The sequence below is a fragment of the Garra rufa genome, chromosome 10, assembly GCF_049309525.1.
Source record: "Garra rufa chromosome 10, GarRuf1.0, whole genome shotgun sequence".
NCBI lineage: Eukaryota > Metazoa > Chordata > Actinopteri > Cypriniformes > Cyprinidae > Garra > Garra rufa.
This window is the reverse complement of record NC_133370.1, coordinates 23569287-23595019: the sequence shown is the minus strand read 5'-3', so window position 1 is coordinate 23595019 and position 25733 is coordinate 23569287. Positions and strand designations below refer to the sequence as shown.

At 36.5% G+C, this 25733-nt stretch overlaps 1 protein-coding gene across 7 annotated transcripts in view; it reads left to right on the top strand.

Moving 5' to 3' along the window:
- kiaa1217 (KIAA1217 ortholog) overlaps positions 1–25733 on the top strand; it is an 81247-nt gene that overhangs the window by 33888 nt on the left and 21626 nt on the right. For 6 of the 7 annotated variants that reach the window (XM_073848300.1, XM_073848295.1, XM_073848299.1 and 3 more), the window contains exons 2-5: positions 5783–6063; positions 13976–14171; positions 16978–17176; positions 19276–19369. In XM_073848300.1, coding sequence (XP_073704401.1) covers positions 5783–6063; positions 13976–14171; positions 16978–17176; positions 19276–19369 — 770 coding nt within the window. Of the gene's footprint in view, positions 1–5782; positions 6064–8764; positions 8881–13975; positions 14172–16977; positions 17177–19275; positions 19370–25733 lie in introns of those variants that run through there. The other variant, XM_073848297.1, reaches the window with a different exon arrangement.

Sequence of the window (25733 nt, the reverse complement as noted above, 5' to 3'; positions counted from 1 at the left end):
ATGTGACTGTCATACCTAATTTTAAGCATACGACTGTAATAAAAGAGTCAGAGGAAGCAACGTTTACTTCATTTTAAGAGGAAAGCAAATACTCATGATGCCAGGCCTGCAAATCCCAAAACCTCTTGAAATCATCCACGCTCATAGCTTAGTATGGATGATGAGACATTAGTCAAACACAGTTTGAAGTCCTGTGTGTGATGCATTTAATGTGAAACTTCAGATTAAACGTCAGAGTGAGACTTTCAAATGTGTTGACAAATGACTAATGCTGTATGGCTATGCCTCAGCATGTCCAAACTACTATGCTTTAGTTGTGGAGATAGATACAGGTTTGTCATCCAGTCCCACGTGCATAAACAACATCTGTGAGTGGAGAGAGGATATCCTCCCCATAAAGTGACCTTACATGCTTGGAAAAAGACAGACAATGCCTGGATTTTCTCCAGTGGTTGTCTGTTTTACTGAGGAGAGTTTTCCGAGGAAGTGAAAGGATAGGGGAAGGTTTTTTATTAATCCATACACTTGGAACTGGATAACATTAAAAGACCATTAAAGGGGAGAGTTTAACTCTAAGAGAAATTGGACGCAAACATAGAAAGTTACCCAGAGGGGCTTTACAAGACCACTGGAGATAATGTTAGCTCATCTTTAGTTCATCTTAAGTAATTAAAAGACAATAAAAGTATAATGTAGATGATGAATGGATGACTGAATGGATAGATGGATAAATGCTTCAACAATTCGAACAGATTTAATAAACATCTCACTGAGATACAACCTATAACACAAAATGTTATTTATTTTTTGCGTATCATCCTTGAGTATTACAAATTGATGTGCAAAATAATGTTTTAATCAAAAATATAATGGTTTCCGTGTAAAAACTAAGCAACACAACTGTTTATAGTATGAAAGTATTCTTGTGCACCAAATCAGCAAATTAAAATGACTTCTAAAGGATCATACACCAAAGAATAACTGCAGTAGTCTGTCTATCTGTATGTATGATAGCTTTCAGAGGAGTGTGAATGTTTGTTTAGTCCAACAACAAGCAGGCATTCATACATAATCACCACAGGAACAGCTGGCCATCATCAGTTTTCAACAACCACTCAGCAGCATTAACCGTGGCCTTCCTCTCGGGGCCGTCCAGATGCCTGATGTTGATCACATACCAAGTGTGTTTTTTTCTCAAACGGGAGCTAAAATGTAAGGAACATCTCTTTTCTGGTCAGAAATGGGAAGCACCTTGTAAAATGTTTTCATTTTTCTTCTAGACTAGTACAGATGCAAGTTATCACTGCATCGCAACATACCTCATTCACAATATGTGACACTTTCCGCACAAAAATGAGAAAAATGATTTATATTCTCTCATGCAATATGTTTTATGGGGAATAAGTGCTAAGGTAGGGAAACTGGAAACATTTTATCTTCATCGGTCTGACCCTCTTCAGTCTTGTTGACAGTGTGATTTTTCTTTCACAGTGTCTCTGTGAGGAAACAACTCTTTTAGTGTCGATTTTTTTCATAAGTGAGCAATAGGCTGGGAATATTTCAGGTCAGGAAAAGTTAAAGGGCTTCAGCAGACCGTTACTAAAGAAATTACACTGAGATGACACCTTGGCTGTCCGACAACAACTAGGCCTGTAGAAAAAAACAGCATAAAGCACAAATCGTCTGTGAATAGATTGTCTCAGACTACAAACAGGTCACATAAAAGAGCATAAAGTTCCTCTCATGTTTTCTAGTAAAGCTTATCCACAAAGGGAGGACAGCAGCACAGTAAAGGATTAGAAAATTCCTCCACATACCACAAAATATCTCCTGATGAAAGTTTTTTAGATGTCCTCATTAAGCATTAAACTCTTTTCCTAACAAGAAGCCTGAGACTCCGAAATGGCTGCCAATGAGAAATCTAATTAAATGGGATTACTGCTTGTCTCTCATTAGCTTCCCATGATGCAATGTGTCTGTCATAGGCAATAATGAGGTGATAATTCTTTACAATAAATTTGTTTGCACATTCACCCAAACAAAACCTACAGGTTCCACAAACGATGGAAATTTAATTTGCAGAAAACTTTTTACAAAGATGTACTCTCTTGAATTTACATCACGATGTGACAGAATTTTTAGGGCCCGAGCCCAAAAGGGCGAAGGCCCTATTGTTCTTCTAAGGGTTCTTATTTTATTTTTTTTCAACCTTCCGGGCTATTATGGGGGCCTTAACATACTCAAAAACTCTTGAAAATTTGCACACATGTCGGAATCTGCCGTCGTCCGGACGCCACAGAGGCTGGGACCCGAGCGTGGTTCAGGGCCCCCTGGAACACAGTTTGAAAACTTGATATACTGCGCACACATACTTGCAAGTATTGATATGAAACTCGGTACACATATAGATCTCACTGAGCCAAACAACTTTTGTACTCTATGTCATAGGCTCCACCCCACAGGAAGTGAGATATTTAGGGCTGTTTAAAAAGCGCATGCTCTGGAATTTAACGTACTCCTCCCAGGGTTTCCATAGGATTGTCACCAAACTCGGTCAGCATGATCTCAAGACATTGGGGATGCTAAATTGCGAGGGGATTTTTGATATCTCGAACGGTTTGTCCGTGGCAAGGCGACAAAATCATGGCGAGAAATGAGAAACAGGAAGTGTGTAATAACTGTTGCACACATTGCCTGATTCTGATGAAACTTCACCAGTTTGTTCGTTGTATGATGCCGATTCCATAAACGTGACTATTATGAGTCAAAGTTATAGCGCCACCAACTGGCAGCAGGAAGTGTGTCATTTTCAAAATGCTTTGAAATCAGCCTCTTAATTTTACTCGATTTTCTTCAAACTTCATCAAAATAATGTAAAAACACGGCCGATGAGAATATGTAAAGGGGTCGATGATAAATCAAATGCTGTTGCCATGGCAACGTCTCAAACTTTAAAATTAGATTCCTGTCTTTTCGAGGCAGATAACATGCTTAGAATTTCATGAAACTCAACACACACATCAATATTAATGATAGTTAGACACTGGCAAAAGGTCATAAATGGGTGTGGAGCAGGCACTCTATAGCGCCATCTTTTGACAAAAGTTGGGGGGTTAGTTTTTCCTACAGTCACCAAACTCTGTACATATATTGTTCTCATCAATCTGGACAACTTTCTAAATCAAACCCATTAGCTACGACCAACAGGAAGCCGGCTATTTTGATTTGAATGTGGATTTTTGGAAAAATCAGGCTGTAAACAAATTCACACTTCTACTAAGGACAACAAGCTGTTCACACCAAACTTTTTTAACATGAAGAGAAGATTCCGAAGATGCTAAATTGCGAGCGGATTTGGGATATCTTGAACGGTGTTGACGTGGTAATTTTTTAAAGATAGAGTAAAAAAGATAATTGAAGTAATTTTTTTATATCTTTAAAGTGCAGCATCCAAACTCTTTAAAACTTTTTTCACACAGAGATCTAATCATTCTGAGCAAGTGCTGATAATATACATTTTTTCCAAGCTTTCATGAATTAAAGAAAATTAAAAAAAGAAATCAGAAACCTGCTGTCACTCTGCCTGAGAGTCTGTCTAAGTGTGTGCGTAGTTGAGTCACAACAGAGAGACTGAAGGGGGAGGGGTGAAAGGGAGAGAGAGTGGAACATGCTGTCTTGCTAAAGACCATCTTTGAGAAAGAAATGCACATTGATGTATAACCTAAATAAATATGTCTGATCTTTGAGAAAATATAAAGGGTCACTAACTCTCTCATATTTTCATATAACTCTTTTATCGCCCCATTACAATACTCAACTTGATTTTTAAAGATATTTTGAAAGAAAGAAGCGTTTATAGAGCACTTTGTGTATTGCTGTACACCCACATGAACTGTGTTCATGTTCATGTTAATTCACAGTACATAAACTAATGTTAAAAGATACTAATTTACCATTAAACAATATATGAATACTTTTTTTAGCTTAATATTAATTAACATTAATAAATACTATTTAATTATTGTTCATGTTAACTAATATAGTTAATGTTAACAAATGAAACTGGATGGCAAAATTTTATATATTGTGTGTATGTGTCTTTGTGTTGATTTTAAAGTTTAACCCTTTCAATTCAGTAAACTTTAAATCCAAACTGGCAGAGAGTTACTGTGAATGCATGTGCCAACTGGGCACCGTTTCCCTTATTGATTCTTAGTTATGTAGCGCTTAAGAGTGATGTCTCATAACAGGAGTCACCAGCAAAGCAATATCCACACACAAATTGAACAGATAGGTAACGATGACATTTAAGCAGAAGTCGTGGACGTAAAGCAAGCAATAATAACATGTTCTTATCATCATCATCAGAATATAGGGAAAATGTAGCATATTGGTTCACAGTTGGCATTATTCTGAAGTCCTTGCAGGGGGTTAGGTTTATAGCAAACTCCTCCTAGAGATTTATCTCTATCTTTGTTTTTTTTTAATATATTTTTTAGAATCTGTACTTTCTTTAGTTTTTGATGAATAAAAAGTTTGAAAGAACAGTGTTTATTCAAAATATAAATCTTTTCTAAAAATATGTCTTTGCTATCACTTCTTATCAATTTTACACATCCTTGATGAATAAACGTATTAAAAAAAGACAAAAAATCTACTGACCCCAAACTTTAAAATACAGTATATTGTTAGAAAAGATTTCTATTTCTAATAAATGCTTTTAAACTTTTTATTCATCAAAGAACCCTGAAAAAATATCATAGGTTCCAAAAAGCAGCACAACTTCAGAAATTGATCATAATAATAATAATAACTCAGCATATTAGAATGATTTCTGAAGGATCATGTGACACTGAATACTGGAGTAATGATGCTGAAAATTCAGCTTTGATCATAGGAACAAATTAGATTTTAATGTATGTTTTAATGTATGAAAAATGATATTTTGCATCGTAATAATATTTCACAATATACATTTTTTTTCTGTATTTTTGATCAAATAAACGCAGCCGTGATACGTGATACATTAAAAATCTTACTGATCACAAACTTTTGAACAGTAGTTTATATTTAACTTTTAAGTATTTTTATTTCAGTTTTAGTTTATGTTTTGTACTTGCATTTCAAATGTATTATGTATTAGATGTCAACATTTATAATTTTCATTCAAGTTTAAGATTTTTATCTAATATTTATATTTTGTTCTATTTAAGCTTTATTACAAATAAGAATATCTTCATGATTTTTGTAACACGTTATAATAAGGTCTTATTTGTTAATATTAATTTATTATGCCTTAGCTAAGATGAACTGAAATGTCTTATTGTAAAGCATTACCATTCTTGTTTTAGTTAATAACAACAATGCATGTGAGTAATAATTCTAAAATTACAGTAAATAAAACTATTGAGTGCAACTGGCATCATGACTCATTGCTTCGTAGAACTGACCCGTGATGCAGCGCAGTGGTTTGACTCCCCACTGGAGGGCCTCAATGCCATGCAGCCAGCCCTGGCTTATAATGAGCCATCACACTGAGTGCTCTGAGACCTCTTTTGGCAAGGTGCAAGCTGTTTATGGGAAACAAATGGGCTGTTTGTAGCTTTGCTCAATAATTGCTCTCTTGGCCAGCAGCTGTCCGACTCTAAGCCGGTCATTGCCTTGACTGTGTTGCTTATCACACTAATTAATTGCAGGTCTCAAGCCAAGTACAGCCGCCCACTGAGTGTCCCTATCTAATCTGTATTCCTTTGTATATTTTTTCTTATGCCTTTAATCGAAGAGCCAGCAAGAAGCAACCAGAGGCTGTACTCCCATGAGGATGTGGACAGCCACAGCAGAAAACAAAACAGTGCAGATGAGAGCGAGCAGTCAGACCCCTGGTCGCCTCGCACCGTACCAAGGAGACACACAGTAGGAGGGCCTCGCACTGCCGGGGACGTGATCGTCATGCAGTCCTACAACATGGATCACAAGAAAGAGGCCTTTCTTGAGCACTTGAAACAGAAGTATCCCCATCATGCTTCTGTCATTATGGGGCACCAGGAAAGACTCAGAGACCAGGTAAGCTTAGCTCTGAAATATTCAAATCAGCTCTTTGAGAAATTAGGCTCAATAAGGTTTTTAAATATCAAAGTCAAATTAAAATGGCAACATCAAAAACAACTGAAAGGATACACTACCAGTGAAAAGTTTTTTAAAAGAAGTCTCTTCTGCTCACAGAGCCTGCATTTATTTGATCCAAAGTACAGCAAAAACAGTGAAACTTAAAAATATTTTTACTATTTAAAATAAAAAAAACTATTTGAATATATTTTGAAATGTAATTTTTAGCATCATTACTCCAGTCACATGATCCTTCATAAATCATTCTAATATTCTGATTTGCTGCTCAAAAAACATTTATTATTAATATTATGTTTTTTTCAGGTTTCTTTGATGAATAGAAAGCTCAGAAGAACAGCATTTATCTGAAATAGAAATCTTTTGTAACAATATAAATGTCTTTATCATCACTTTTGATCAATTTAATATGGAAGCCCTTTTCTGCTACTGAATAAAAAAAGGAAATTGTGACTTTTTATCTCCAAATTCTCAATTTTTTTTCCTCAGAATTGCGAGTTTATATCTCACTATTGTGACTTTTTTCCTCATAAGTGTGAGTTTATATCTCGCAATTGTGACTTTTTTCTCAAAGATTTGCGTCAGAATTGTGAGATATAAACTTGCAATTCTGAGAACATATTAGTCTTTTTTCCATCTCAAAATTGGACTTTAACTCACAATTGAGAGTTTGTGAGTTAAAGTCCAATTTTGAGATGGAAAAAAGACTAATATGTTCTCAGAATTGCAAGTAAAAAGTCAGAATTGTCGAGTTTATTTCTCACGATTGTTTATATCACGGAATTCTGAGAAAAAATGTCAGAACTGTGACTTTATATCTTGCAATTCTGACTTTATAACTCAGTTGCAAGTTTTTATCTCATTATTCTGATTTTGTAACGCATAATTGCTAGTTTATATCTCAAAATTCTGAGAAAAAAAGTCAGAATTGCAAGTTTGTATCATGCAATTCTGAGAAAAAAAAGTCCGAATTGTGAGATAAAAAGTCCCAATACCTTTTTAAATGTTTTATTCAGTGGCAGAAACGGGCTTCCATAATTTAAAGCATTCTTCCTAAATAAAAGTATTAATTTCTATAATTCCCCCCCACCCAATTTTTTTTTTACTGACTCCAAGCTTTTGAATGGTATGATGTATAATGTTACAAAAGCTTTTTATTTCAGATAAATGATCTTTGGATCTTTCGATTCATCAAATAATCCTGTTTTAACTGTTTATAAACTGTTTTAAATATTGATAATAATTATAATACAAAAATCTTTGACAGCAAATCAGCATATTAGACTGATTTCTGAAGGATCATGTGACACTGAAGACTGGAGGAATGATGCTAAAAAATTAGCTTTGATCACATGAATCAATTGCATTTTAATATATTTAAATAGACAACAATTTTTTAAATAGTAAAACATTTTAAAATTGTACTGTTTCTGCTCTACTTCGGATCAAATAAATGCAGGCTTGGTGAGCAGAATAGTCTTTAAAAAACATAAAGATCTTAGTGTTCAAAACATTTGACTGGTAGTGTATGATAATACAACAGCAGACAAGCACAAAACATATCCACTGTTTTCAGTATAAATCATTACATTTTGTCCTCAGTTAAATTCCATAACAAAAAAACATTTCTATACAAGAAAGAACTTTTACAGCTGTGTTTTCATATTTTATCTACATAGCACACAGTATCCTTACTCTAATCTACACATGTATCAATTGACTCTTGACAGATTAAGGAACACTGAGATTTATATTACTGCTAGTTTCCGCTTGACATTTTCATTGTATCTTTGCCAGATGGATAAATTTGAGTGGTGTAGCCATAGCTTTGTCTGTTGTAAGATTATTTGCATATGCTTGAATGAACAATTCAATTTACAAAAGATTAAATAAATGTGAACTGTTTAAACCTGCATTATTAAAACTAGCTAAATTATAGCTATGTCACGTAAACATAAGATATATAGCGTGAACAGAGTGCAATACCATGCCATCTCCAGATGACTGCGCTCACGTACAGACATCCAAAGCTCCAGTATTTTACACGACCAGTAGTTGCCTTCAAAGGAAGAAAATACAGTACAAAGAAACCCTCCTGAAGCGTGGGACGCGTAATGTAAAATAAAGCGCATTACCTGTGAGCGCTGCTGCAACGTCACTGACGGCCAAAACGTCACTTGCTATTGGTCGATTACTGCCGTTAGCGATGTGCCTGTTTTCCAGATCTTAAAATTTGGAACTAGATTAACTACATTTAAATGTAAGAACTACAGATAGGATTATGTATTTATTATTAATATTATTAACTTTTAATAATTATTTTTCGGTTGAAATGTTATTTTATCAGTAGAGACAATACTGCAGAAAACGTCTATGTAGGAAATGTTAAAACGCACAATTTTAATAAGCCTAACAATATCCTCACCGGTGTTTTCAAAACGTAATGTCGCCAACTTCATTTAAGTAGTAAACAGGAAGGTGATGGAAGGGCACATTTCGCAACCTCCTGGCTTCAATACATTTTTTGTAGCCCAACAAGTCTTTCAGGTAAGTTCATATAGGTGGGTGTGTCTCTGCCTCTCTGTGCAGACGCTGATGTCACGGCTTTCAAACATCACTTCACTGCAGACAAACTTCTGCAGCGAACTACATCTACTTTCAGACACACTACCGGACTTGCTATTGACATTTATCCACTATTTATGAGGAATATGTCTTTCTTTGTGTGAAGAATCAAGGTGGAGGTTTTGAATCAAGGTATTGTAAATTAAACTAAATGGCAATTGTTTTACAGTGTCAGCAAATAGAATGTAAACAGTAGGCTTGTCTTAAGTCGTTAAGTAAAGAAAATGTTTATTTTACTTATATTGTATAGGGTTTAATTAGTTTACGTTCTTAATACCATTAAATTAAATGCTGGGCTTTTAGCTAATGAATCATTGTCTTGTAAGACATCGGAGTAATGAATGTGTAAACTGAACATGACAACAGAGAAGTCGTCTTACTGGTTCTCTTTTAGATCAAAATACTTTTCAACTCGGATATTATGTTATCATATGAGATTCTAGCAGTTATCAGATTATGAAAAACTACTGCTTATCCATTGCAATGTACACAAAATAACTATGGTAATATGTGACCCTGGACCACAAAACCAGTCAAAAGGGTTTTAAAATTGAATAAACAAGCTTTCCACTTAAGTATGGTTTGTTAGGATAGGACAATATTTGGCCGAGATACAACTATTTGAAAATCTGGAATCTGAGGGTGCAAACAAATCAAAATATTGAGAGAATTATCTTTAAAGTTGTCCAGATGAAGTTATTATCAATGCATATAATTTTTGAAAAAATAAGTTTTGATATATTTACGGTTGGAAATTTACAAAATATCTTCATGGAACATGATCTTTACCTAATATGCTAATGATTATTGGCATCAAAAAAAATTGATTGTTACAAATATACCCATGCTACTTAAGACTAGTTTTGTGGTCCAGGGTCAAATATTATAGTATTTTTGAAGCACCTTGGAGTACCAGGCAAACACCATGGTATTATCTGATATTATCACCTTATTGTTGTAGTATGTTAACCACCAGTCAAAATACTTTTTGTACGTTTTTTTTTTTTTTTTTTACTCACAAGTATCACTTGCGCTCCCAATAGCTGTTTTTATCAACGCAATGTGTCTGTCTCTTCATTTTTTTTTTTTTCAGCATAGTTTTGGTATGTTTTTTTGGGGGGCGGCTGGGTACAGCCGTGAGTAATATCATATCATGCCCCTGGCACTGAATAAAACTGAAGCCCATCCAACAGGAGGGAGTGTGTCTTTCATCCCCCTTTCGCTCTTTCGTTCATTCTTTCTTCAATTTTCTCCAGACCCAGAAAGAATGAGGTATGATTTATCTGACCCTGCCAGTGTTTTCAAAGACCTGGCATTATACCAGCTCAGATGAAGCATAGTCTGTGGCCATTCATCTGCCTGTGATTAGAGGAGAGTTCAGTGAACCGTGCAGGCTGCTGCTCTCAAGCCCACCCCTATGCTTTAAACTGATGTTTTCAGGCCTCTCTCGGTTTCCCCGCATTCTGCAGGTAACGCATTCTGACAATGCCAGAGTATGAGCGTATGTCGGCACGGCTTGCTTATGCATGTGGAATAGGTGTAAATTTGATCCCTGGTCTGCAGGGTACAGTTGGGGCATCTGGATCTGGATAATCAGAGTAACACTTTCAACAAATGTAAAATACAGTGGCTTTTGTTGACTACTGTTTTTTTCCAGGGTTATCCTTAAGCAATCTTAAGAATGCAATCATATTTATTTTGTGTAATCCGCACAATGAAATGTTTAAAGTACGGTTGCATTATGCATGTCCAAAGTGATCCCAGCTGTCATGCATCATTAATCTGGGCAGAGTTTGATGCACTTTTTTTCTAGTGAACATAAAAGCCTATTATTTGCTCTTGCCGCGTCTGTGCACACCGGAGCGATTGTTAGTCGACTCACAATGCAACACCTGTGCAAAGATAACATCAAACTCATATTCATCACCTTCAAGTCTCAGCCTGGACCTTCAGACTGAAAGATTTTTGGATAGGCCTTTTAGTGAATTGTCAGAGCACTGTTTTCTGTCAGTCATCATAGTTTTTGACTTTAAAAAGAGGTTTCTGGTGTTGCCTGCATAATAGGCAAGTTCAGCCAACTCCTTCAAAGCCATCGAAAACAATTTGTGAATTCCATAAGAATGCATTTAGTGCAGGGATGAAGCTGTGGTGAATCTAGAGTCAGTGCATCTGTAACATGCCATTGTTTTTGTATATAAATATGGTTTAGATGGATGTTTTTGCCTATTGGGCTTGCATCTTGTGCCTTTTGCAGTCTTGCTCATGATATGACGTTCTAAAAATGCGCAGCTCAAGTTCAATTACAATTCATTTATTTCAATTATACTTTCCAGTGTCTTACATTTTGCATTCCACTGTGCTGCTTTTCATAGTTTTTCTATGAAAACATGCATCAGATGGATTTCTTTGACTGTTGCACTTGCATATTTTTGCAATGCCTCGTGCATAATACATTGTTGTTAAAACGTGGCTCTCAAGTTAAAATACCAACTTCAATGTTTTTTGTTGTTGTATATCATCCGTCCGACATGTGTTTTTCAGGGCTGATCCTGATACCAGATATTACAGATGACCATTATTTTGAACCGATATATGTGTCTGGTGTAAAAAATAAAATTAATGTCAAAATTAAGAATAACAAGGGCTCTGACAAAAACTTTTTTTAATGCAAATGCAAATCGGTTTTGAAAATGAGTGATAGGCTACCAATAACCATAAAAATGCTTAAAGGCATAGTTCACCCAAAAATAAAAATTCTGTCATTAATTCTCATCCTCGTGCTGTTCCAAACCTTTAAGACCTTCGGAACACAAATTAAGATATTTTTGATGAAATCCGAGAGCTTTCTGACCCTCCATAGACAGCAAGGGTCCTTCAACATTCAAGGCCTAGAAAGGTACCAAGAACATTGACAAACCATATTTTTATGAAGGTACGAGAATACTTTTTGTGTGCCAAAAAAACCCATAAATAACAAGTTTATTCAACAATTCTTCTTTTATTCGTCACCCTAGGCATCATTTTGAAGAGTATCACGACTCAAGTTGTTCTTTTATTCCACTGATTTGATTTCCATTGCTTTTCTTTGAAAATGTTTTAAACGGAAATGTTTAACTGATTCACTCACGTCGCACATCTGTTGCAATGTTTTGCACATTACACACCACTAAAAACATGTTGCTCAAATTAAAAGATCAACCTCAAAAAATTCTACACCTTGAGCTTGTTTTTTTTTTTTTAATTTCCACTGCTCTGCTTCTCACATTTTCACATTCTATTACACTGCTTTTCTATTGTTTTTGTATGTAAACATGCACTAGATGGACGTGTTTTACTGTTACGTTGTTTATCTCACGCATGGCACAGTGTTCTTGCGTTTTCATCAATTCTATTGCTCTGTCTCTCACATTTTCAGACACAAGACCCATTTTTAACCCTTTTAAAGGTGCCATTTACATAAAACACGTTTTTGTATTCCCACTTTCCCACTGTTTTCTATGTAAACATTCACTAGACCAGCATCTTTCACCGTTGCGGTTACATATAGCGTCTTTTGCAGCTGATGACACACTACTAAAAAGAGTGGCTCTCAAGTTCTTCAACTTTTAAAAAAAGTAGTTTCACTTTTTAAGCTCAAAAACACGTTTTGTGTTAATCACCCCTTAGGCTGAACCGGTTATGACCTTACTCTTTAGTATCAAAGATTTTTGCATTGTTGCAGAGACTACTGTCAGCAGAGATCCTCCTAAAGGTACAACAGTATTTTTTTTTAGATTTGCAGAACACAAGACCTCAGATTGAAATTGTTCGGTCAAAACACGAACTAAGAGCTTTAGAGCTCAAAATAATCTGTCGGGATGCATAAAAACATAGTAAAATGTACGAAAAAATGGTTTGATTTAAATATAGCTCTGAAAAGGTGTTTACAGAGACGCTTCGAGGCGCTTTCGGAAATGCCTGCGTCAAACACGGAGTCAAAGGTGTAATTGTGTGCTTCTGTCCTGACCTCATAATTGCGTTGTCACCAAAACCACAGTCGAAAATGAAGCAGCGCAGTATAGAGGGATAAAGTTCCTTCGGGTCACGCAGGGTGGTAATCTGGCAGGCAAGCATGTCAGAGCAGGTCAATGTGCGTGCTGCCGTTGTGATGAGACGCGCTCTGACTCAGTATATGTGGCCTTCTGCCTGTCGTTGTGAAGGAAGCATTGACATCCAGCCTCAGGGTGAAAGCCTATCCTTTGAGAACATATACATCATTCTATGTCTGCTAACGGTGTTATTGTGAGGACAATCACGTAGATACACTTTGGTCTTTGAATATAAATAGGCTACAAAGGATAATGTCTGTGCCAGAGCACACTAATTGGTCTTTGTGCGTTTACGGCTTTCGTGTCACCGGAGATAAATCACTCCATTTTTTTTTTGTAATGTGTGCTAAATTATAGGACTGAGTCGTAATTGACTTTAAGACGTGTTGACGATTTTATGTCCACGTGTCGTGAAACAGTAAAGGAGTCAGACGACTACCATACCTTCTTTTTATATGGTTGTCACCCTTGTCATCAGATTTTTGTTAAATGTGGTTGATTAATAAATGAAGGATTGTAATGTCATATTTTTGCCTTTTTGTTCTCTCAGGGCCTGATTGTTTACTGAAAAGAGCTGTGTCTGTCCATTTAGTATTTCTCAGCAATTCCTCTATGACCTTTCTGTGGCCTTTTGTTGAGCATTAAAGTTTACGACGGTACCATGCTGCTCACATCTTGACATTAAGAATGCACAGTTAATAAACTTATAAATCTTTTCCAAATGTTTACCAGTCAGATGCTACCCAACTGTGTTCTTATTGTTAACTAAAACTAAAACTAACTAAAATAAAGCTTATAAAATTAAATATAAATATATTTAAAAAAAAAACTTAAACTTGATAATGATAAATGTTGCCTTGATATTTAAGTGCTAAGATTACTAAAACGGAAATAAAAATGAAAAATACTGTATATATAGAAATAAATTTTACAGTAACAATTAATTAAACTAAAATTACAGTATAATGACAACTAAAAATATAAAAATAAAAGCTAATTCAAAATATTAACAAATACAAAAATAGTAAATTAAAAAATACTAAAATTACAATATTGTCTTTTGTGGAGTCTTTGATGTTAAATCCAGTTCTAAATGATCTGTTTAACCCCTTCTTTGATTATTTTGTCTTTTCTTGTAGATCAGGAGTTCTGGGCACAGTGTAACCCCTCTGTCTGCTGTAGGGGAGTCGGGGGAGCATCTCTCTTTGGCCTCCCTTGAGTCTTTGGAGGCCATGTCGGAGGGAGAAGCCCCCTCCGCCTTCACCCGAGGCAGCCGCTCCCGAGCGAGCCTCCCTGTGGTCAAGTCAACTAACCAGACCAAGGACAGGTCATTAGGTAAAGAACTGACTCAGTGTTTTCGAGAACTTGTGGGTGTGTTTTCGATTTATTTGCCCATCCCACATTATTGTCAATAAATATTTTGAAGTAAGATTAATGAAGTTACAAATCAAGTTTTAAGGCAGGGTTAATGATAGTCAGATATTAGTAAATTAAGAACATTCTTGAACCTATGTTGCACATTAAAAGAGAAGATCAATAAGGCTCTGTTGTTATTTTGAGCACAATATTTGAATATTCTAATTGAGTATGCACTGAAGCTTTATAGCTTCGTAGCTTTCTATATACACGTTTTGAAAAAGTGCTTACCTTTGGGCACGTCAGATCAAATGTTTCCTTATATTGCAATACCAAATGAAAACATACCCGTGGGAACTTTTTTCGCAAGACGCGAAATGCGTACCACCATGTACGTTTTGTGACATATTGAATGTGAAATGTCCACTGAGTGGTGCTAAAAGAGTGTTTGGTTTCTTTCTCCGGAACAAATGAACATACATATGGTACGTTTTATGTGACATTGGTTTTGTATGTGTCACCATGGTTCTGACTTGAAATGTCAGGCACTATAACTATAATGCTTTGTGACATTTTAAAGGTCCCATATTGTCAAAATCGAAATTTCCTGGCTTTTTTCATGATAACTGAGGTCTAGGGGCTATGTAACTACCATATGAGTTTCAAAACAGTCAATCCACATTAAACTGCACACAGCCTGCTTAAAGTAGCTGTTCATTTTCACGAGCCGCTGTGACTTCCGTAACGATGTGACGTCCGATCTACTCAGTCACCGCCTTTAGTCACCTCCCCGAGCGCCAACCACCGTCCCACCCTCCTTTTGTCAAACCCAGACAACAACGCATCCATTCCATTGTTGAGCAACAACAACACGAAAACAAGTCGAGAAAACCCTGTTCAGTCGATGGATTGGGCACAGGCTTCAGAACAACGTGAATATAAGAGGCCAATGGCACGTCAACTTCAGCCTCTTTCACACAGCGATTCCGGTAAATACACAGATAATGTGTCCCATGATTTGTTCCGGAGTTGTTTAATTTGGTTCATTCACAGTTGTTTTCCGGAATCTGTGCGTGCTTTACACACAACCCATAAAGACATGTGACGTTTGGATGTGAGATGTAATGCGACGCGTACGTTTCACTAAACTGAAACTAACCTGAACAAACTGTGTTTCAGCGCTGATAGTGAGGAGCTGGCTCTGCCTGATTGCCGCTTCATTCCACTTTGCACGTATTTTTTTTGTCGTGAAGAGTCGCAGGGTAACGTGCATCACTACAACACTGCCTTTATGGTTCTGGCTTTTGTTCACACAGCGCTCGTTCCCGTAATTTTCCAGAATCAGCGCGCATTGTGAAAGGGGCTTTACTGAAGCAACAGTTATGTAGCTTACTGCATTCGGTGTTTGAAAAAGAAAAAACATTAATGATCATTCTGAAATATCCTGCTGAGTATCAGCAGGCTAGGCTCTCTCTATTGCTCTGAGCTCGCTTACAGCATACATGACCGTAGTTACCTGTGATTGGCCTGGCTGTGCGTCACTCAGAAAACAACAGGCCAATCAGAAGAGAGGCTCATGAATATTAATTAGATGGGCCAAAATCGACCTGTTTTTGACAGAGCTCCTAAAAAAGGAGCTGTAAAAATATATTGAGATGGATTTTGGCACTTATACTGCAAATATATATTCTTAAGGACATCAACAACTAAAATAAACCTCCAGAAATGTGTACAATATGGGACCTTTAAAATAACGTACAATCTGCACTACACCTACACCTACCCGACAGTATGAACAAAAGCGAATGTGGCATAAAATCGTTCCCCTGAAGCCCTCCACCTTCCCCAGCTCCACCTGCTACGGATTATTTTGTGCTATTTGTGCAGCAGCAGCATGTCTTAAATACTCACAGCACTGTATCGCCATATGCTTTGGCAGTAGCACTGTACTTGTTTGCAGCAGCAATTATCTACAACTACAGCAATAACCAGCAGCAGCAGCTGCATAGCAGATCTATTCCGCCAAGACCTTATACATTAACATTATCATATCCATTACCATGCTAAACTTTTCAGAGAGTTGTCATGACAGAACTGTGTATGAAACCGATTAGTGCTTGCTGTTTTACTGCCTCTAGTGTTCATTTCTGTTGGAAACTGCAGTGATATGTGCTTATTGGTACGTATTTAGTCCACTGAGTGGACATTTCACATTCAATATGTCACGAAACATACATTTGCAAAAAAGTTCCCACATGTATGTTTTCAACATGAGATCAGGTAGGTTTTTAGCATTACATACAACTGTTTCAAATGGACTTTTTGGAGAATTTCACTTTGAGGTAATATCTTTGAGGTGAATGTGCAAAAAAGTGCCATTCTTTTACTTTAATTGGGAAATGTATTCATGTAGATATGCTTTATTTTTAATAAAACCTCTATATCCATTCATGCATGTTTAAACATCTGGTTTATGGTACAGCTAGAGAGCAAATGGTTAATTTTGCTCCAGATAACTCAAGTTATATGGCAAGAAAATGCTTACACCGCATTCCTCCCAGACCCCATTTGGGCTGTCTCAAGAGAGTCATTTAATGAAGGGTCTAGGACAGAATACAGTTGTCACCATTTACCATTGGTACCCTTGTTAGCCTATATGCTGTACTGTATGCATTTAAAGTACATTTATACAGCTTTTAGTCATTCCATCTCCAAAAGAACTACAGAAATCGTACGTTTTACATATTGTGCTAGTATCAACCTTTTATATTTGGTTTATATTTAGGCGTCCTCTACCTGCAGTATGGAGAAGAGACCAAACAAATCCGAATGCCCAATGAGTTGACGGGTACCGACACCATCAGGGCTCTGTTTGTCAGTGCCTTCCCTCAGCACCTCACTATGAAGACACTGGAGTCCCCCAGTGTGGCTGTATACATCAAAGATGACATGAGGAATATGTACTACGAGTTGACTGATGTCAGGTATGTGTTTTGCACAATAAAAACTCTGATTGAATTATATAATGAATTTAAAACACAGCCATTCCCTTTTACAGTGTGCTTGGTTTTAAGTGCAGAAAATTGCAGGCAGTGCTTGCAAAGTGCTTTCAAACTGTTGGGTGACTCCCTTTTCCACACCCTACTCTTCACTGGCCTGCGGCTTCCTAACAAGTCAGCAGGAATAGAAAGAGAGCATGATCAATCTGTTTTTGTCTGTGTGTGTGTGTGTGTGTGTGTGTGTGTGTGTGTGTGTGTGTGTGTGTGTGTGTGTGTGTGTGTGTGTGTTTGTGTTATTCGGCACAGGATGGGCTTGGTTTTTTAACAAGCGTTATAGTTATGAGGAGGGAGCTTGTGGTGACACGCTTCTAACCTTTCTGTCGCTTTGAGCTGCAGCTCATTGTAGTAATGCTGTGTTCTGCCTTATTAAACCTGAATTTTTAAGTGAATTTTTATTTACACCACAACATTTTGGACTACACGTATTTGTGTGTGTGTGTGTGTGTGTGTGTGTGTGTGTGTGTGTGTGTGTGTGTGTGTGTGTGTGTGTGTGTGTGTGTGTGTGTGTGTGTGTGTGTGTGTATACATATGTACTACTAGTCAAAAGTTTTTGAAAAGTCTCTTCTGCTCACCAAGCCTGCATTTATTTGATCCAAAGTACAGCAAAACGGTACAATTTTAAAATATTTTTACTATTTAATATAACTGTTCTATTTGAATATATTTTAAAAATGTAATTTATTTCTGTGATTTCAAAGCTGAATTTTTAGCGTCATTACTCCAGTCACATGATCCTTCAGAAATCACTCTAATATCTTTAAACATTCTAATGTCTTTATCATCACTTTTGATCAATTCAAATCATCATTGCTAAACAAAAGTATTAATTTCTATAATTTGTTTCCCCAAAAAAACTATAATGACTCCAAGCTTTTGAATGGTATAGTGTATAATGTTACAAAAGCTTTTTATTTCAGATAAATGCTGTTCTTTCTATTCATCAAAGAATCCTGAAAAAATGTACTCAACTGTTTTAAATAGTGATAATAATAAAAAAAATGTTTCTTAAACAGCAAGTCAGCATATTAAAATGATTTCTGAAGAATCATGTGACACTGAAGACTGGAGTAATGATACTGAAAATTCTGATAATCACAGAAATAAATCACATTTTAAATAGAAAACTGTTATTTTAAATAGTAAAAATATTTTACTGTTTTTGCTGTACTTTGGGTCAAATAAATGCAGGCTTGGTGAGCAGAAGAGACTTTAAAAAACATCAAAAATCGTGTAGTGTCTTTGTTTGTTTATTTATTTGGAAAGAAATTAACACTTTTATTCTGCAAGGATTCATTTCATATCTATCAAAGGTGATGATAAATACTTAAATGCTCCAAAAAACTATATTTCACATTAGCAGATCTGTTTTCAACTGTAATAATAGAGCTTCCTGAGCATCAAATCAGCATACTTAAAATTTAGCTCCTGATACATTTTAAAATATGTGTCCCTCGACCACAAAACCAGTCATCAACCAGTGAATTTTTTTAAATTGAAATATATACATCATCTGAAAAAGCTGAATAAATAAGATTTCCATTGATGTATGGTTTGTTAGGATCGAACAATATTTGGCCAGTATAAAACTAGTTGAAAATTTGGAATCTGAGGGTGTAAAAAAAAAAAAAAAAAAAAATTGAGAAAATTGCCTTTAAAGTTGTCCAAATGAAGTTCTTAGCAATGCATATCAATAATCAAAATTAAGTATATATATGGAATATGCTCTTTATTTAATATCCTAATCATTTTTGGCATCAAATCAATAATTTTGACCCATACAATGTATTTTTGGCTATTGCTACAAATGTACCAGTGCTACTTATGACTGGTTTTGTGGTCCAGGGTCACATACATAAAAACAGAAAACATTTTAAATTCTAATAATATTTCAGTTTTTACTGTATTTTTGATCAAATAAATGCAGCCTTGGTAAACAAACAAGACTTCTTTAAAAATACACTGACTGCAACCTTTTGAATGATTGTGTAATAAAGAATACTGATATTTTATTTTATTCTTTGCAGGAACATCACATCACACTCTTGCCTGAAGGTGTATCACAAAGACCCAGCCCAGGCCTTCAATCACAACACAAGAGCCAATAACGGAGAAGTTAGGGTGAGTGACAAGAGTGTGACCGCAGTCCCTCTGAACTGTTCTGTTATTTTTCAACTAAAAATCATTAACTCAAAAAGCTCTTTTGCTCTTCAACACCGTTTGCAGCTGGTGTTGACAGGTGGCAGGACCCTGAAGCTTAAAGTGCCCCTATTATGCCATTTTAAAGGTAGTTAATATTGTTGTATTATGCTGATGATACACGGGGCAACTTTTTGAGCAATTTTATCAGGCAACTTTTTTTTTGCAATATTGTTTGGGCACTTTCCCATTGAAAATGGGTAACAGATTTCTATCTGGATAATTTAGATCAATCGTGGGCCCTGTATCTCACCTGGTTGCCCATTGACGGCAACATTTGCCAAAGTTGCCCGGCAACATTGCTCAAAAAGTTGCCCAGTGTATCATCAGCCTTAGTCTCTTAAAACAGGTTTACATGTATGCAAGTTCAAAAAACCAAAATTAGATTTAATTTTACCCCGTTTCTAAATGATTCGTAAACGACTCGTGTGAAGCAGTTCGAAGAATCAGTCTCTCTAAACCCCTCCTTTCCGTGAGCCCTCACTGCTGTGATTGGTCAGATGGTGCAGTCCTGCATGATTGGTCTACCGCTACAGCGCAAAACGAAAAGCCCATTGCCATAACTGAATGACAGCTGTGGAGACCTGTCAATACATAGAAAAGATAGCCTCGATTTTACCCTATCAATTCAAGCCGGAGTCTGACGATGAAACGGTTGAAGTGGCACATCGACAAGAAACTGTTTTGCAAGCACGACTGGAGCAGGACGTTTCTCAGTGGGTGTCATATGTTACCTGTTAAAAGTGCTTGCAATTTGCTTTTGTAAGCGAACCGGGCACACCTCTACGTTGTGAACTTCAACATTGTATAATGCATAACACTGCGTTAAGCCATCGTTTATCATTACTTAAACTAATAAGGCAGACAGACAGTCAAGCTGCATCAATCACAAATTTTAGACTACATTGTACTCACAGCTGAACAACAGAACTACAGAAACGCAAGTTAGCCGGTTACCAAGACATGTGCGGGGTTGTTAAACACCATAACGTACACAAAGACGTATTTTCAGGGGCGCCGCTAAGGGGGGGAAAGTTAGGACAATTCTAAGGGCCCACGCCCTTTAGGGGCCCCCAGAGATCTGCTTTGGTGTGGTAGGGGGGGCCCAACCTCATATTTTGTCATAGGGCCCAAAATTGCGAGCAGCGCCCCTGCGTATTTTGAACGATGTCAAAAGACACAATAGTATTGGCCTCGCTGCGTTTAAGTGATTTGTTTGTCATCAGGAATGTCGATAATGCAGAATTATGGCAGTGTCTCCTGAGCCCAGTGAACCTATAAATACATTTTAAAAAGCCAAACAATGTCTGTTTCTTATCTCATTATGCAACAAATGGAATTTGATTTGAGAAACAGATTTAATTGGAACCAAGCTCTAAGCATCTTGCTTTCTAATCAAACCCATCTGCTTTCTATAAATCCATGTATGTATATTTATGATATTGACACACAAGCGAACAGTAGGCTAATGCCATTCATGTTTAATATCACTTTAGCTAGTTTCGAAATGCATAAAAGAGCATAAAAATATTTATTTCAGGCCAGAAACCTATCTCTAACAGGATGAGTTACACATTTTGGAGCTGTTCTGCTGTGGTGTAATTTGCTTTATCTAATTATAAGCACTTCTGGAGAAGACAGCACTGTCTCCAGCTATCTCATCCATATCTTGAGTTCAACAGGCCATGGGGGATTGGGAAAAGGATCATTCAAAGCCAGGGCTGAAATTCCTGGGCCGGGTGTGGAGATGAACTGAGGTCAGGCTCTCAGGAGAGCACGGCAGCGGATGCGTCTGACCTTGTAGTTCTCAGCTTTAATGAGAGTGCAGAAGGGACCAGCTCCTGTCTGCACCACCACACCACCCACAACGCAAGCAGCCTGCTGTTTAGCTAGGCTTATGTGTTCTTCATAACCACGTCTAGTGTGGAAAACAGTAGCTGGATGATACACGGCTATATCAATAGAGCGGACCTACATCAAACCCAGTGCAATTAACTGGATTTTGAATATTTTCTTGAGCATAGTTTATTCAGAAGAATAAGTCTAGACTAGGGATGTTCAAAACTGCATATTTGCAAAATTGACTAGTCAGCAGTTGGTCTGACTAGTCCACTAGTAAGCCCTCTATAATTTGGCTGGCTTAGGGTTATGTCCACCTGACTCCAGTCAAACGTGGTTTTTAAATAGGGTGATTAATATCAGTACTGTTATTGTTACCTAAATTGGATTTTTTCATTAATTAAAATGAAGCTGTAAAATAAAATATAATAAATATTAATAAATATAATAAATATAAAAACTTGAAAATTGGAATGAAAATTACCCCATGATTTACTCACCCTCAAGCCATCCTAGGTGTATATGACTTTCTTCTTTCAGACGAATACAGTCGGAAGTTATATGTAATAAAAATGTTGTGGCTCTCCAAACTGTATAATGGCAGTGAATGGAGTTTAAGATTTTGAAGTCCAAAAAAATGCGTCCATACATCATAAAAAGTACTCCGCACGAGTCTGGAGGGTTAATAAGGGCCTTCTGAAGTCAATCAATGTGTTTGTGTAAGAAAAATATCCATATTTAAAACTTTAGAAACTGTAATCTCTATCTTTCACTAAATGTCGTACATGAGTTCACGAGAGAGTGACATTACAGCGGATGACATAGGCAAAGGACGTAGGCGAACATGGAAGTGACAAAAGTGGAAACGCAGAGGAGAGAGCAAAACAAAACACTGGTCCTGAATTAGAAGTACAAAACCAGGATTTGTAAAGAAAAACTTGGTTTTTGTGAGACTAGCATCCTACATCATCTGCTGAACTGCCACTAACTCGTGAACAATTAATGCGGAAGTTAGCGTAAGCTAGAGATTAGGGTTTCTAAAGTTTTAAATATGGATATTTTTCTTACACAAAGTCATTGATTCGCTTCAGAAGGCCTTTATTAAACTCCCGGAGCCGTGTGGAGTACTTCTTATGATAGATGGATGCACTTTAATGGACTTCAAAATCTCAACACCCATTCACTGAAATTATAAAGCTTGGACAAGCCAGGACATTTTTAAATATAATTCTGACTTTGTAGAAGTAGAAAGTCATATACAACTAGGATGGCTTGAGGGTGAATAAATCATAGGGTAATTTTCATTTTTGGGTGAACTATTCCTTTAACTGACCTAAAATATGTTTAAGATGAAGTATTAAAATAGTATAGAAATAATAGATATTCTACAAAGTAATGGGCTAAATAACCATAATTTTTTATTGTACATAACTGTCATAGTTGTGCATACAGGATTACCACCAATGTTGGGGTAACACATTACAAATAACGTGAGTTACGTAATCAGATTACTTTTTTTCAAGTAACTAGTAAAGTAACAAATTACTTTTTAATTTACAAGAAAATTAGAAAGAGTTATTTTTTTTTCCAGTTTATTGATTGAAAGCTGTCTTGTCCCCATGTTGAGAGAAATCAGGAGTAAAAGTCATTGCACACTGAGTTCGCAATTTTCGTTTGAATTTTTAGAACGTTAAAAAAAATCGAGATTACACACTGCCTCTGAAACTTTCGTCCGTCATAAAAAGAATTCGGACCAGGTTCGGTTTTCTGTGTTTTTGCATCCGTATCAAGCATTTTAATAGAAAAGGATGATGAATATAAAAAACAAACAAACAAGCAAGCCCTGCCCAGATTTAAAAAATAACACAAAAGTAACGTAACGTAATGCATTGCTTTCCATAAAAAGTAACTAAGTAAAGTAATTAGTTGTTTGTTTAGGGAGTAATGCAATATTGTAAATCATTACTTTTAAAAGTAACTTTTCCCAACACTGGTTACCACCTTCAATGACAAACCTGGAAATATAAGGGCTTTTTAAAAAATATTGAATTTATTGAATTTGTTTTAGAAGTGATGCTTTGTTGGCTGGAACAGGGATACTTTAAACGGGATTAATTTTTAAGGGGTTTTAGGGTTATTACAATTATATACACCTATAGATAGGTGCACAACGTGCATACACACGCAGGGATTCTCAGCAGCACACAAACATGCCAAATATTAAAAATAAAAGGATAACAGTGTAAAAGATTATTAATGAGCACATAAATATAAAAATGCCTACATAATGGATAGTCAATTGCTTTCTTATGGGTGCAGTCTTTGTTCTTTCAAATTCCATTTAAATAGCGATTTGAATCTGCCATGGCGCGAGCGCAACTGGCTTTTAAAGGAAATAGGATATAAGACTCTGATTGGTTTAATGCAAGTTATGCCCAAAACACACCCATGACTCATTAAGAGAATTGGGACAACCCTTTTAGACTATGTGATGGGCGCGACGCCCATTTTTCCCGATGTTAAACTAACAAAAGTGGATTCAGACACGCCCTAAATGCACCTGCGCCATGCACTTTAGACCATGTGCTTAGAGTGTTAAAATAGGGCCCGAGTTAGTAGACCAACTAGTCATTTCACAGAAGGAAGTGCTTGTACGCATGTTCCATCACAGCTGGAATAACCAATGTTCCACTCCCATTTTATCTGTACACAGCGTGTTGTGTCAGTTTGTGTTCATGGGACAATAAGATCTCAGCTGTACAAAAACACTGTGCTCTGCCCATATGTTGTGGTATTGGGAAACCCTTTTCCCACCCAAACCAAATTTTAGATTAATGGGATGATAGGAACTCTAAAAACAAATGGATGTGTAAAACAGGTCCTCTGAGAGCGTGAGAAAGCAAACATGCACAGACACGTTTGTTGATGTGATACGCTTATTTTGAAGGATTGCAAAAATGAACCCATTTTCTGTAATGTTTGGGCCTGATGATATATTGGCCTTTCATTTGAACACTGTAAATCTCTTGAAAGTTGAAGCTTGTCCTTCATACACATAATTTATAGACAGTGGTGCTCTGTGAATTCACTTTCTCAGGTGCTTTGCATCACGTCTGACATGTGGCAAGCATGGCCGTAGCCAGCTATGAGGTCACCGAGGTCTGGACCTCGGTCATTTTTTATATTCAAAAATAAAATGTCAAGCTCTTTGAAGGTTTATTTAGCCGTTTAAACCACCTCATATCACATGAGTGTTTGCAATTCATCTTGCTGCGAGAAGCTAGCGCAGTGAACGGGGCTTGAGAGCGCGTTGAGTGAGAGCACGGGTGCAGTTTGTTGCCAGATCCACCTATTATACGTGTTTTTTGACTCGTTTTTCCAATTTAGTGTGACACTTGGGACGTTTCTAAAGTGGAAAGTTGAACGTTAGTGTTAGTGATATATTAATCTTATTTACAAAACACAGCCTTTGAACTTATTTCGGATATCTTTTTCTTTCTTTTTGTAATTGCTTGTTTTTCGTATCAATATCTGGCAACATTGTACATTCATAAAAAAAAGCTTATAGACAATCTGTAACTTAATTGCTGACTGGAAGATACCACAATCGGTAAGACAAACGCAGTGATCATCATTAATATCTAAAAGAAATGTATAACACTATCAAAAATAATAGCATAATACAAATCTGTTTGTTTCAGAATGAAATAGGCTACTATGCAAAATAACGTTAACTTTACTGGCAGGCAGGAAGACATCTCATAATCTTTACTTAACCTTAAGTCATCAAAAAACATAGTGCATTTGTGGGTGTTATTATAGCACAATTCTTAACACCTTACTTCGGACCTCACTAATTTTCAAACCCTGGTTACGGCCTTGGTGGCAAGCTAAAGGTTCTGGAGAATGTAGCATTTAAACATGCATGTTTGTAGTACATTTGGTTCCTGTGGTCGCATGAGAAATATGAAACTAATTTTATGGAGGTCTTTATGTACCCATTGAAAGAAGACACCTATTTTGAGCTTAGATAATACAATAATGAAACGATGGCTGCACATGTTTAAACATGCCTGACTTAGTTTGGGTTGTCCTTCATGAGAACTTGGTCTGTTTCTAACAGCAAAGTTCTTTAAAGAAATCTTTAAGAAGCAATGACAGGTAGACTTAACTGTTAGGTATTTTATTTGAGGCTTGTATTGTTTTATCATTCATTTGTCATTCACAAAAACTTGTCAGTTTTCAGAAAAATAAGCATTCAGCCAAATCATCGACCGAATACATTAAGTGCAATTACAGTTTTCTTGATTCCTCTTATTAATGTGGTCTGAAACTAGAATTATAAGGATAGGTTTGGAGAATGTTGTTCATCCTTAGGCTAATGCAGAGGGTGTTGGTGCTCTGAATGGCGGATAATTCACCTGCACGCAAACTCCGTCTGTGGGCT